Source organism: Coptis chinensis, chromosome 9 (genome assembly GCF_015680905.1).
Source record: "Coptis chinensis isolate HL-2020 chromosome 9, ASM1568090v1, whole genome shotgun sequence".
NCBI lineage: Eukaryota > Viridiplantae > Streptophyta > Magnoliopsida > Ranunculales > Ranunculaceae > Coptis > Coptis chinensis.
Window position 1 is genome coordinate 70,589,300 of NC_141464.1, and position 13,525 is coordinate 70,602,824.

At 36.4% G+C, this 13,525-nt stretch overlaps 1 protein-coding gene across 1 annotated transcript; it reads left to right on the forward strand.

Annotated features, from left to right (window-relative positions):
• Positions 1-9,307: 9,307 nt before the first annotated feature.
• LOC147477740 (uncharacterized) lies at positions 9,308-11,474 on the forward strand. The gene is made up of 6 exons (XM_086586067.1): positions 9,308-9,502; positions 9,618-9,882; positions 10,045-10,246; positions 10,361-10,966; positions 11,073-11,166; positions 11,286-11,474. Exons 1-6 carry the CDS (start codon positions 9,308-9,310, stop codon positions 11,472-11,474), a joined length of 1,551 nt encoding a protein of 516 aa, XP_086442193.1.
• The last annotated feature ends 2,051 nt before the right edge of the window (positions 11,475-13,525 follow it).

The window sequence follows — 13,525 nt, forward strand, 5'->3', positions numbered from 1 at the left end:
AAGCCCAAAACCTAATTACTTAAGTCCAAAAAGGGTTTCTCTACTGGATTTTACTACAACACCATTTTAATCCACTTTTACTATTCTGAGTAGGTTAAGGCCTAGACCATTAGAAAGCTCTTTCCGAGCCGGTCCTTTTGATATATAATATGCCTAATTTCGATATCCGAGTCTAAAGATACATCCTGCTAAAATTTTGTTGACTTTTATGTTCTTTTTCTGCCCGAGTTGACTTTGACTTTCCAGCTTTGACTAAGCTTTAAAAGGTTTTTTCTCCTTGAAACTTGGGCTTTAACTATAGAATTTCTTTAGCAAGCAATTTGACTCATTTCCTTTGCAAAAGTGACATATTTCTTCACATAATTGATTCCAATACCTGAAATACACAAAAGCACGTAAACAATACTAACTATTATTTATTATAAACATAATTTGCCTAAATATAATACTATTAAGGGGTTAAAACTACAGTTTTGGGCTCTTATCAGATTTCCATTAGGTGTACATTGCAGTTTAAATACACCACCTCATTAAATATGGGCTATAATATGGAATCCAATAAGAGTTAAAGAACTCATCCTTACTCACTGCAAGTCTAGTTATGTAATGTCACTACTAAAGGAAGGGCTTTTTGTGTCACTTTTTAAGTGACACAAGAAGTCACTTGTGTCACTTTTGAAACTAATTCTGAAGTGACCTATAAGCCCCCGACACATAAAGTTCTACCAAAAGTGACACAAAATCCTTACTAAATGTGTCACTTTTTGTTAATAAAATGACACTTAAGAATAGCCTCTTGTGTCACTTTTAAGGAAGAGTGTCACAGTGTTTGTCAAAAGTGACACTAGTTGTATCCCTTTTGGACCAGAGTGGGATATAATTTCGTGAAAAGTGACACATTAAGTATACTAGTTGTGTCACTTTTGAACCAGAGTGAGACATAAGTACGTCAAAAGTGACACATTAAATACACTTGTTGTGTCACTTTTGGACCAGAGCGAGACATAAGTACGTCAAAAGTGACACATTAAGTATACTAGTTGTGTCCTTTTGGACCAGAACGAGACATAAGTACATAAAAAATGACACATTAAGTATACTAGTTGTGTTACTTTTGGACCAGAGCGAGACATAAGTACGTCAAAAGTGACACATTAAGTTTACTACTTGTGTCACTTGTGGACCAGAACGAGACATAAGTACGTCAAAAGTGACACATTAAGTATACTAGTTGTGTCACTTTTGGACCAGAGTGAGACAGAAATACATCAAAAGTGACACATTAAATATACTTGTTGTGTCACTTTTGGGCTAAAACGTGACACAAGTACGTCAAAAGCGACACATAAGAGTGGTCAGTTGTGTCACTTTTATACTAGTTATGTCACTTTTTCCAAAAGCGAGACAAATGAAAATAATTTTTTTTTAAATATTTTCTCATATTTGTATTCGATCGTATTCATTTCTCAACCTACATTCTATATGTCATAACCAAAATCCCATTAACCTGCTTTATGACAGAAACAACATCCACATACATTTATCAAAACATCACAACCAAAAACACTTTAACCTGCTTTATGATATGGAAACAACATCCACTCAGGGGAAAAAAACATTTAAAACAATTAACTTCTATTGATTTCATGGATCAAACCTAGTATTTATTTTCCAGTTTGACTCATAACAAAATAAGTAATTCCAATACCAAAATAATCACAATAAGTTAAAGCAAAAAAAAAAAAAAAAAAAGAAAAAAAAAGACATGACACCAAAACTATCCTAGCAATATCTTAGCTTGTTGTGCGCACTTCCAACACCAAAAAACCTAGCTGCCATCTATTCATCTGTTAATCGATCTATGCACCTGCATCATATCATGAAGTCGTCATTCCACTATGACTCGTATATAAAATTAAAAAGCAAGTGAATCAAGAAGGGTATATTGCACAAGTAAGAAAAAAAAATCGATAAGAAAAGTAAATATACATAAAGAAAGGGAAAATATAGAAGCCCACTTACCCAAATTAACTACTCAGATAAATTGTTGGATAAAGTTGATGAATTCAAAATATACAGTCTTGGTCCTATAACAAATAAGCAAAACAAAGACAACATTATCTAGTAACAAATTTGACGCAAACATTTAATCAACCCTTGAGTTTAATTAAGAAAATATTTTTTTACCTTCCCATCTTTAGCTTTAAGTTTTTCGGAATCCACAATGCTCTTTCCGTAGTCTATTTTTGACTATACAACGAAGTGTAGATCAAGTTAGTATATGTGAAGCACTTGGAATAAAGGAATGAAAAAAACTGCATATCATTCCCTGCATTTACTATACCACATTGAGTATAACATGGTTAAGGCAACTATAGAATGAACTTACCAGTACATTTTTGGACTTAAGTTTTACTGAAGTCACACCTTTTTTTTGTTGACCACCATCTTTTCTCTATACATTAAATATGAGTTTAGTTAAAAAGAACACTTGAAATGTGTAGAAAATCATAAATACAAATTTAAAAGCCAAAAAACTTACCTGCTTAGACTTGGCAATCGCCTGCTGCTTATTATCACTTTTGGCACTATTGGATTCCACATTTTCTAATGGTAGTGAGTTGACGAGTTTTGGTCCTTGCTTGATCAACTCGCTCAAGAGTTCTATCGTCGCTGGTGAATTAGTCACACCTTGTTCTTTAAGCACATGTAACACCAAAATTTTCAACTTCTCATTTTGAGCTTCTTTCTCTTTCAACTTTGCTTCCAAATCCTCGTGATATATCTTTGATCTTTTATTAGGAAGATTGAAGTACATAGTGGGAGTGGTATATTGTCCACCTACCCTGACTCGACCACTAGGCTCTGGAGTTCCCAATGCCATAGTAAGTATGTCATTCTTTCCGTCCGTTGCCGAAACCCCCTCCTCTACCTTATTTTTCAGCTCCTCCTGCAAAAATAAATAAGAATCCAATATTTCTATTAGTAACAAGGCAGTACAAAGGAACCCAATGGGAAACTGCAGTAGAGATGGCTTTGAATATGATGGAAGGATCAAAAAGCTACACAGACAAAGGCAATACAAAGGAACCCACTATTTGTGTCGTAGGTAGCAGCAACATGCATGGGAGATTCACTACAAAATAGGTTATAGTGATCACAAAAAAATCATGCCAGGCAGTAAAATAGAAGCATTGATAGCTTAACTCAAGAACTAATCTCCTATATTTTACTCCGTTCTCCTGTTAAAGAACTTGTTCGGTTCAAGTGTGTAAGCAAGTCATGGCACAGCATGATCACTAATCCTATTCTTGCCAAGGAGATTCTGCTGCTGAAACCTTGACTGCTGCTGAAACTACTCGCTTTTGATCTTGATTTCAAACTACTGCTGAAACTACTCGGTTCAAAAAGCACATAGTAGTTTCACGTATGAAGCTTGACCAAGGTAGGGGAGTTCGCGATTCTCGAGATTTTTGCCTAGTGCCTATGCTGCTGCAGAGCGATAAAAAAAGTATGCCGTATCAAGATTGGAGTCACCTAAGCAAGAATTTCCAGACATAGCATGCTCGTTCAGCAGTCAAGTAGATTTGGAAACTAACAAAAAGAAAGCAACAAATTGGGTACGTATTATGTTTTGTTTCAGGACCCACTGACCCTATCAAGATTATCCAAATTGAATGGGCTTTTGCTGTTTTTGCAGCAAACTTCACCAAAAGCATGATGACCTGGTGTGGCAGCGAGGGTTGTCCAGGGCAGTGTCAGTGTCAAAAGCAGCCTCGGAGCCTTCTGGGCTGCCCCTCTAGAGAAGTTGCTTTAAAGCCCATCCCCCTATAAGAGGTCGAATTGCTTCTACTGCTAACCCGCTACCTCTGTAAGAAATTTGAGTACTTAACATTTTCGATCCCATATCGAGGAAGTGAGCCAAAATGAGCCATCAATTCCTAGCCCAAGCCCAAAGGCAATAGCTGACCAGGCTCTACATATGTAAGGAGATGCTTACACAAATGAACAGAACCTAACTCTACTTTCATTTTTCTTTCTCCTGCTGCTATTCTCTCAACAGGTCAGTTAATATCAGTAGTGGATAAAAGCGGAGTAGTCCCTAGTCATCAGTTAGTAGTTGAATAATCCTCTTGCTTAGCGGAGTCAACACTTAATGGACCAGCAGGCAGACCAAAGATTTCACATCGCAGTCTAAGCATATTATTGGCCTGACAAACTAGTTTGCAATCTTCATGCTCACTGGTCCAGATTGTCAAAGACACCGCGGGAAGTATTAACATCAAGAGAACAACCGAAAGGATAGCTAATTGACTAGTAAAGCTTTTACGTAGGGCTGACCTTGTTTATGGACTCAAATATCCCGACAAAGATTCTTAAGACAAACCACATTGGCCTCAATCAGAGTCGAAATATATGATTAAATGCGATAAACAATTTTTAACACAATGGCTTAAGAGCAGAATTTTTTTAAGTCACTGACCAATACTCATATATAGACACGTTCCAACATTCAACCCAATGGTGTGCACAGAAAAGAAAATGAAAGAATGGGAAAGAAGGTATCAAGGGAAATACAAAGGAGGTGTAAGAGTAAGCATCTTTCACATGCATCATGCCTGTCAAAAGAACTATTGTTTGCAAATTAGAAAAAGATTTAAGTACCGAAACGTAGACTCAAAAACAAAACTTTCATCAGATTAATTTTGAATAGCATCCAAAACATCAGACAATTTCTCAAACTAAGTTATCGCAAGAGATAAACTAAAATTAAATAAAAACGAAAAACAATATTACCTTTATTTTCTTGCTCGCGAGAGAGAGACAGCTGGAAAGGAAACTGGGACGGAGAACAAGAGACCGTTGGGTGGGAGAGCGCGCGTGGTGTTAGAACGCCAGTGAGAATTAGTTGGGACTTGGGAGGAAAAACGGTGAGGTCTCTTCAGCGTTTTTACGAGACAAAGTTTTTCTTTTTTTTTCTTTTTTAACTCCAAGTGTTCTTTTCTTTTTAGGTTTAATAAGTTAATTCTTTTTGGGAGAGAACTAAAAATATACCCGCACGCCCGACTTTCAATTTCGTGACATAAAGCAATTACTAGTGTCGCTTATTTATTTCGATAATTTATTAATTTTGTTTTTGATTTTTTTACACCCAGAAGTGACACAACAAGTCAAACCACTAGTGTCACGTTCAAATAATGGGACACATAAAATAAAATTACTTGTGTCACTTTTCCTAGAAGCAACACATTAGCCCTCATTCCATAAAAAAGTGACACATCAAAACTCTGTGTGTCACTTTTTTTTAATAAGTGACACTAGACAAAAAAAAAATAAGTGACACAAAAAGCCCTTCTTTTAGTAGTACTATAGTACCATCTCGCCATACGGTGGGGCGTCTCATAAATAAATAAGACGATAGTATTATTAGACGACGAAATGACATGTTTTTCCCTTTGAACCTACTTCAAGGGATCTCCAATCACATAGGTAGGGTTGTCATCAGTGTCGCCCTATATATGGGCATAAGTCCCAATCCCCTCGACATATAACCACTTGCCTCCAAATAAGTGGTGCGGTCAGACATATGGCAAAACTAAGTCCGGCCTAATATAATCTCTAGCAGTTGCTTGATTAAGTTATATCTCAAACTTATATATATATATATATATATATATATATATATATATATATATATATATATATATATATATATATATATATCGTTCCCATTGCTCATATTTCTTTATGTCTTAGCTATTGCAATGGAGACGGATGCAAAGCATGTACACATCAGGAGGCTGTTTAGAGCCAATGGAAAGATTTGCCAAGAGGTTGCTAACCTAATCAGCATCATCATATGCATGCCTTTTCTAAAGGCAATTAGGTTGGATGATATCCAAGACACTCAATTTCCACCAAGGGTAAACACATAAATACTACTGGATCTAGTTTATAACACATTACCCTTCCAACAATGATGGAAATCTACTAAATATAAGTCCATAATCAATGGTTCCGCTATAGTACTTGGATAATCTGACAATATACATCCAATGTTCCTTATAAGGACAATGGGTTATCAGCTCAGTATGTCATTAATGTAGGCAGTGTCATGTCTCACATATATAATCCATCAAGTACAATAGGTTACTAATGATATTGACATACTTAGTATGAGAAACACAAGTAGATTACTTTTTATAAGATGGATATTTGCCATAAGAGGTGTTAACACAAATTTACTATCATAATACCCATACTTTTCACTGAAAAATATTTCTACTAAGTGCTATAACAACATAATGAGACCAACATGAGTTTTAATTCATATACTCACCAGTCATTCAATTCCGTAGTACCCGAAATTCCCTTATACTATCCAGACGGTCTGGTTTAAGGTACGTTATGGGCTACAACCATATTCAAACATCAACATCTTGATAACTGAATATAGCAGTTTACAGAAATGAGATGAACAACATATATAATTAACTATCATATTTCTAATGACAGTCTATATATGTCTCCATAGGAATTTCTCTATCTCATAAACATTCCCAATATAATGCTAGCACTCATTATATTAAATCATCTAAACAAAGAGAGATTAGCACATATATGTCTTACTTTACTTTAAGAAAAAGTACACATCTTTATCAACATCGTTATTTTGATATCCACAATACACCAATATATTGTCGAATTTCTCATGCCATTTATAGGTGTTTGTATCAACCCATTCGAAGATTTAACTAAATTGTATACCTTAAACTCATCACCTGGTACTACTTGGTATTGTAGTTCTTCAAGTTGATCCATATAATTTTGGGTTATTTAGACAAAGTCCTACTATTAATAGAGAAATTAGGCTTTGGTCCTACTTTTCAAATTTATTAGGCTTTGGTCCTACTTTTTTCCTTGACTGTGAGTCAATATAGTTGACCATGGTCAAGCTGCTTGTTATTTCAAAATGGCCAGAATACCCCTCCATGTGCATGTCACGTGTTTTTATGATGTCATATTTGTTTTGCCACGTGTCGATACAGGGTGTGGTAACAGAGAACTAAAAAATCGAACCGTTAATTTGTTGTTGCGCAGATCTCGAGGAGTTGGTGAATAAGGAGGGAAAATTCCCACCATTTTCCTCTCTCACTCCACCTGATCGCATTGTCTGAAACCATTTTTCTCTCTCACTCCACCACTTTTCTCTCTCACTCTCTCTTTCTCTCTCAAGCTAAGCTCTCCTAATTTTTGTCAAAACAGAAACTTTTTACTCTCAAAACTAACATCTCATCGTGGGTTTTTGTCAAAACCAACTCATTAATTCCAAAACATGAGGGAAGTTTTTGTGGTTAGTTCTGGTGGTATTAATGTGATCTACACTAGCTATTTCTACTGATAGACGAGTTTGCTCTCGAGATTTCTCCCCTTTCTTAACTGTTGCAGACCGTGAACCCTTTTGTTGTGCATTGTAAGTATAAAGCTTTGATTTTTACCCATTTTTATATGAGTGGAATATGAATTTGTATACATGAATCTGTTTGGTGATGGTTTTTACATGAATTTGTTTAGTTAGTTCTTTTCATTCGCACTCACACCACATAATTTTATGGGAAATAATTTTAGGGTTCAGTAAGAACTGTGATTGATTCTGTTGCATGTTTCTTGCATGTAGATGGACTAAAAACTAATCTTTTAAATTTTTGTGAGTCTAAAAACTAATATTTTATTGTACACTAGGATTAAAAACCAATTTTTATTTGTTATGATATTTTATTAAAGTGTTTGATATTGAATGCATGTGAAATAGTACATGAAGTGTTTGTTTTGTGGTCCTTCATATTGATATTTGATGTCCCTATCCCTTTTCTAATTGTATGCTGTTGTTATCTCCAGTACTATGGCCCGTCCTTTGTTAGGTAAGAAGCCTTTTGTGATACATTATAGTGGGAATTGGGAGACAACTATCCCTGGGAAGATTAATAGTAATGATTACAAAGGTGGTATGCTAAGTATGTGAAAGTTGATGGAGATGAGTTGTTTTGATAGATTTGAAAAGGGATGTCCAAAAATTGGTTGGTGAAGGAGTTGGTTTTCAGATTGCTAGTATCATTCAAGGGTATATATGTAGGATAACACAGGATAAGGACCTTTTGTATCTGTGGGATGAGCTTAAACCTGAGAAAGGCAAAAAATACCACATATTTGTATTCCCAATTCCAACAAGTCAAAAACCCACTAGAGCTCCTGTAATTCCCTCCACTGCTGCTCGAGTTAAGTCCCCAAGAAAAATTGCTCTACCAGTTAAGTCCTCCAGAAATAATGGTCCACCAGTTAAGTCCTCCAAACCAATGTCTCCAGCAGTCAATTCCCCCTTGAAGATTCCTCCTCCAGTTAAGTCCTCCAAAAAAATATCTCCAGCAATCAAGTCCCTCAAGAAGATTCCTCCTCCAGTAAAGTCCCCCCAAAATATTCCTTCACCAGTACCCACAACTCCAAAGAACAAAAGTGTACAAATTAGTCAGAGTGTTAGGAGATCCCCAAGATCCACAGAAACTCCCCAACCTTCTCAAACATCAGTTAATCCTACTAGTACTGGACAAAAAGCCCAAATACTCCCAAAAGTAAAAGGCCCAAATACTCCCACAGGTAAAAGGCCCAAATACTCCCAAAAGTCACATATAAGAAGGTCTGCAAGGCTTCACATACTGGTTAATAAACCAGTTTTAGGTCCTAATGGAGAGCTATTGGTGTTGGAAATTTCTGATGATGAAGTGGCAGAAGATGTTGAGGGATCTAAGAATATGGTGGAGTCTTAGTTACCACCCATGGATCAGGATTTTGTACTCAGAATATTCATGAATATCTTGATGAACTAAAACATGCTAGTGAGGGATTAAATGATGCTGAGAATGCTGAGAACATGGTTTATGAATCTGATAATACTGAGTTGAATGGTGAGTTAAATGGTGGTTTGAATGGTAAGTTGAATGGTGGTTTGAATGGTGAGTTGAATGATGGTCTGAATGGTGAGTTTAATGGTGGTTTGAATGATGAGTTGAATGCTGAGTTGAATGCTGGAAGTGATGATGAAGGGGATAAGTATAAGTATGATAAAACCTTTGGCCCAGTTTTTGGTAGTTGGATGGATGCAGGCTATGACAGTGCTGAAAGTGCATCTAATGATGATGAGTACAATCCAACAGATAGTGATTACTTAGATAATGACATAGATCCAATGGTGGTGGATGAAGAAGTACATAATTTAGAAGAAGAGTTATAAGGTTCTGTGTTGGCCAATGTTATGGGGCTATCAAGAAACATCTATGAGGAAGAGGAGGTGGCAAAGGTGGCAGACCCAGTAGTTGAGAAGTTTGGGTTATGTGAGTTGAAACCCAAGATGAGCTGGCCTACTGTTGAGGCTTGTAGGGAGTTTTTTGTGACAATGGCAATTAAACATAGGTTTAGTTTTAGACAAGTTAGAAATGACAAGTTCAGGGTGATTCTTGTGTGTAAAGAGCCATCATGTAAGTGGACTGTATCTGCTAGTATAACAAAAAAAGACATGCACACCTTCATTCTTAGGAAATGTCATGATGTACATGCATGTGAAGCTGATGAAAGCTGATGAGAAGAATAAGAACATACAGGCTAAAACACCTTGGGTTGGTAAAGTATTTCAAGATAAGATGAGAGATCATCCAGATTTCAAACCAACTGATATAGTAAAAGAGGTGTTTAATAAATCTGGAGTGAGCATATCATACTGGACTGCTTGGAAGAGTAGATGGCTGATGCTTGAAGCAATACATGGAAATTATGAAGAAGGTTATAGACTAGTCCCTGAGCTGTGTAGGCAGATACTTAAGAGAAACCTAGGTAGCATTGCCAAGCATTTTGTGAGTGATGGAACTAAGTCTTTCATTGGTGTTGTTGTTGCATTCAAGTCATCAATAGATGGGTAGTTGAATGGATGTAGACCCATAGTTGGTCTTGATGGCTGTTTTCTCAAAGGTAAGTATGGTGGATGTTGCTTAACAGCTATAGGACTTGATGCCATGAATGGAATATTTTCTCTTGCTGTCTATGTTTGTCAAGGGGAGAACAAGGATACATGGATGCAATTGTTATGCCACTTGAAGCCTCATCTAGACAAGCATAAGGATAAGGTTAGCTTCATGAGTGACAGACAGAAGGGGTTGATACATCCTGTAGCTCACTATTTTCCAGATTCCAATCACAGGTACACGCTTACACATTTTATTTAACATACACATTTATACATGCTATAGTTGTAGCTCACTATGATGAATTATACACATTTATTTAAGATACTTATGCATGTTTTTTTATGCAGATATTGCTTCAGACATATGTACAAGAACTTTAAAAAGATTTATAGTGGTGAGTTGTGGGAAAATCTAGTCTGGGGAGCTGCAAGGGCATACAAGAAGCAAGAACTTACAAGGATATTGGGTATCATTAACAAAAATGACCCAAAAGCTTTAGATTGGTTGGATAGAGAGCCAAGGAGTAGTTGGGCTAGGGCACACTTTGATTGGATCTCAAAGTGTGATGAACTGACCAATAATTTTAGTGAGTCCTTCAATAACTGGATACTCAAAATCAGAGATAAACCATTGGTTCGCTTTATAGACAGGTACAACCTAGACTTGTTGAATTTGGTTTATGAGAGAAGAGAGTTGTCTATGGAGCTAGTTAAAGGAGATGTAGTCCCAAATGTATATTTCATGACTAAAAAGAGGGAGTTGAGGCACCATTGGTATGAGATTAAGGGTGTTTCAGATACTGAATATTTACCAATCAATAACAAGAGTGGGAAGAGGTATAATGTTGATCTTCAGAAGTTTGAATGCTCATGCATAGAGTGGAAAATGTCAGGAATTCCTTGTGCACATGCAGTTGCTGTCATCAGAAAGAAGAGAGTGGAAAAGTGGTCAAGGTAAATTGTATCATTTTCAAATATTTACTTATATGTACATTAATTTCTGTTGTATATATTTTAACCCTATACATTAATTTCTATTGTATACATTAATTTATGACAGGTATTGCAGTCCATATTTTAGTGTTGAGGCATTCAGGAGAACTTATGCAAACTATCTTTATCCACTGGAGAACATTGAGGATTGGGAAGAAATAGTAAGTAATGTATGTGATGTTATCTATCTTGATTGTATATGATAGTAATTATCTACCCTTATCTTTATTCACAGGATGACCCATAAGAGTTGGTACTACCTCCTGAAGTGGCTAATAAGGTAGGAAGGCCAAGAAAACAAAGAATTAGGGGGGATGATGAACCACCTAAAACAATAAGGAAGTGCACAAAGTGTGGAGAACTAGGTCACAACTCTATAACATGTGATCAAAGACAGAAGGGGATATATGGCAAAAAGAAAAGGAAAGGTGTCCCTGGACAAGAAGAACTAACTGAAGCCCCAGTGTAGCAACAGCAACATCAAGATGCCCCAATGCAGCAGCAGCAGCATCAAGGACCAACTGAAGCCCCAGTGCAGCAGCATCAAGAAGCCCCAATGCAGCAGCAGCATCAAGGACCAACTGAAAGAGGATCACCAGAAGGAGGTAGAGTAGGGAGAGGAAAAGGAAGAGGCAGAGCAAGAGGAAAAGCAAACATAAGGGGTGGAAGGGATGGAAGAAGCAGAGGAGTACATAAGCCAGTTAGCCAGAGAACAAGGGGATTGCATCATTTGTTGTTTGGTGATGGCCCAGATACACCTTCAACTCCTCCACTGAATGCAACTATATCAACTCATGAGCCACTTAGCTAGACTCAATAGTAAGTGGCTTTTGCAAGTATATTTTGTATATTTTGCTACTTGTAAAGGGGATTGCATCTTTTGCTACTTTTGTATATCATATGTCAAGTCGAAGTGTTTGTTTGTACTTGAGCTCACCGGGTGTTAGTCCTGTGAAAGTTGTTGTGTCTGCATTTTACATTTTCTCATGGTTTAGGTCAAAGTGTTGTGTCTCGCTTTTCTTATGGTTCATGTCCACTTGGGATTTCATTTTGAAATTTGATGTAAGAAAGAACCCTTTGTTTGTACTACCAGTTTTATGATTCCCTTTTGTTATGATCATCTTTTTATGTTCTCGCAGATATAGGTTGATATGGTTTTGATATTTTATGTTTGCTACAACTTACATTTTATTAGAATGGAACAATTAGATCACCCTTACATTGATACAGACATTATAGCCTCACTTAGGGTAGTCAAGAAGACAACAATACTCACTACCACACACATCACAGTCTAGTACAAGAGTGGTCTTCTTCTCAGTAGGCACCATAAGCTGATTAGAAGCACCATAAAGCATCTGGTGGTTGTGACACCCAACCATGTCACATGAAAGCCACATTTCAATTACTTTGCCCGACTGATCACGACATCTATACAATTTCATAAAGCCTCTACACTTTACCATGTCTGCCCCCCTGTCCATGTTGCATCTCTTATAAAGGTACTCACAATTTGGAGCAGTGTGGCCTTCTTGGTCACACAACTGACATATCTCTGAACAAAAACACAAGTTGGATAAACTTAGATTTTGGTACAGAAAACAAAGTCATCTTTTAGGAATTAAGCCTACTGAACTTCATAAAATTAGAGTTTAGTCCAACTTATATGCCATTACAGTTTAAAAGTTGGTTAGGCTGAAAACTACCTCATCTGACACAAAATATCTTACGGGAGCTCCACCCATTGGATTAGATTGGAGAAAGAAGAGGGGTTCCCAAAGAAAAGAAAGAAAGGGTGACTTACAGGAAGAAGATGACTGTAAGGGTTGAACTCTTATAGTATTTCAGTTTTAACGGCTATATTTTTTGGGCCATTGGATTGTAGAGAGGATTTTGACACGTGGCAAATTTTATCAAGTGAGTTTTAGTTGGATTCCAACGGTTATCTACTTATTCTCGTGACATGCACATGGAGGGGTATTCTTGCCATTTTGAAAATACAAACAGATTGAAACAGATTGACCATGGTCAACTATATTGACTCACAGTCAACAAACAGAAGTATGACCAAAGCCTAATAAATTTGAAAAGTAGGACCAAAGCCTAATTTCGCTATTAATAGTAGGACTAAAGTGTAAATATCCCTATACTTTTCTTCATCAAGATTGTCGTTTTAGGAAAAGTTTTTAGAAAACCATTTGATGAATAAAATTGTGGATGATCACAACTACTCAACTAGAGTCTTTAGAATTCTAAAGAAGAAATTCTAGTTACATGAGCAATGTTCCAAAATAGTATAAATTTTCTATTTATATTAGCCTTGTATTTTGCAATACAACTATCACATTTTAGTTTTCTCTTGAAGATCTAAATTTAACCTATAGATCCCTCAAAAGGTAGATTAATTACCTCCCCTTAATGATTGTGTAAATCAAGAGTCCAGTTAGAGGAGTTGTATCCTTCAAAAAATGACACTTCTCATAAATAGTCAACATCCTTATATGTTAATGAATTTTCCTT

What these genes read in the sequence shown, in the direction of transcription:
- LOC147477740 (XM_086586067.1), top strand. Translation starts at nt 9,308, where the DNA reads ATGGGGCTATCAAGAAACATCTATGAGGAAGAGGAGGTGGCAAAGGTG. An exon ending in TTTCCAGATTCCAATCACAG is followed by an intron (nt 10,247 to 10,360) that starts GTACACGCTTAC and finishes TTTTTTATGCAG; the next exon opens with ATATTGCTTCAGACATATGT. An exon ending in TTGAGGATTGGGAAGAAATA is followed by an intron (nt 11,167 to 11,285) that starts GTAAGTAATGTA and finishes GTGGCTAATAAG; the next exon opens with GTAGGAAGGCCAAGAAAACA.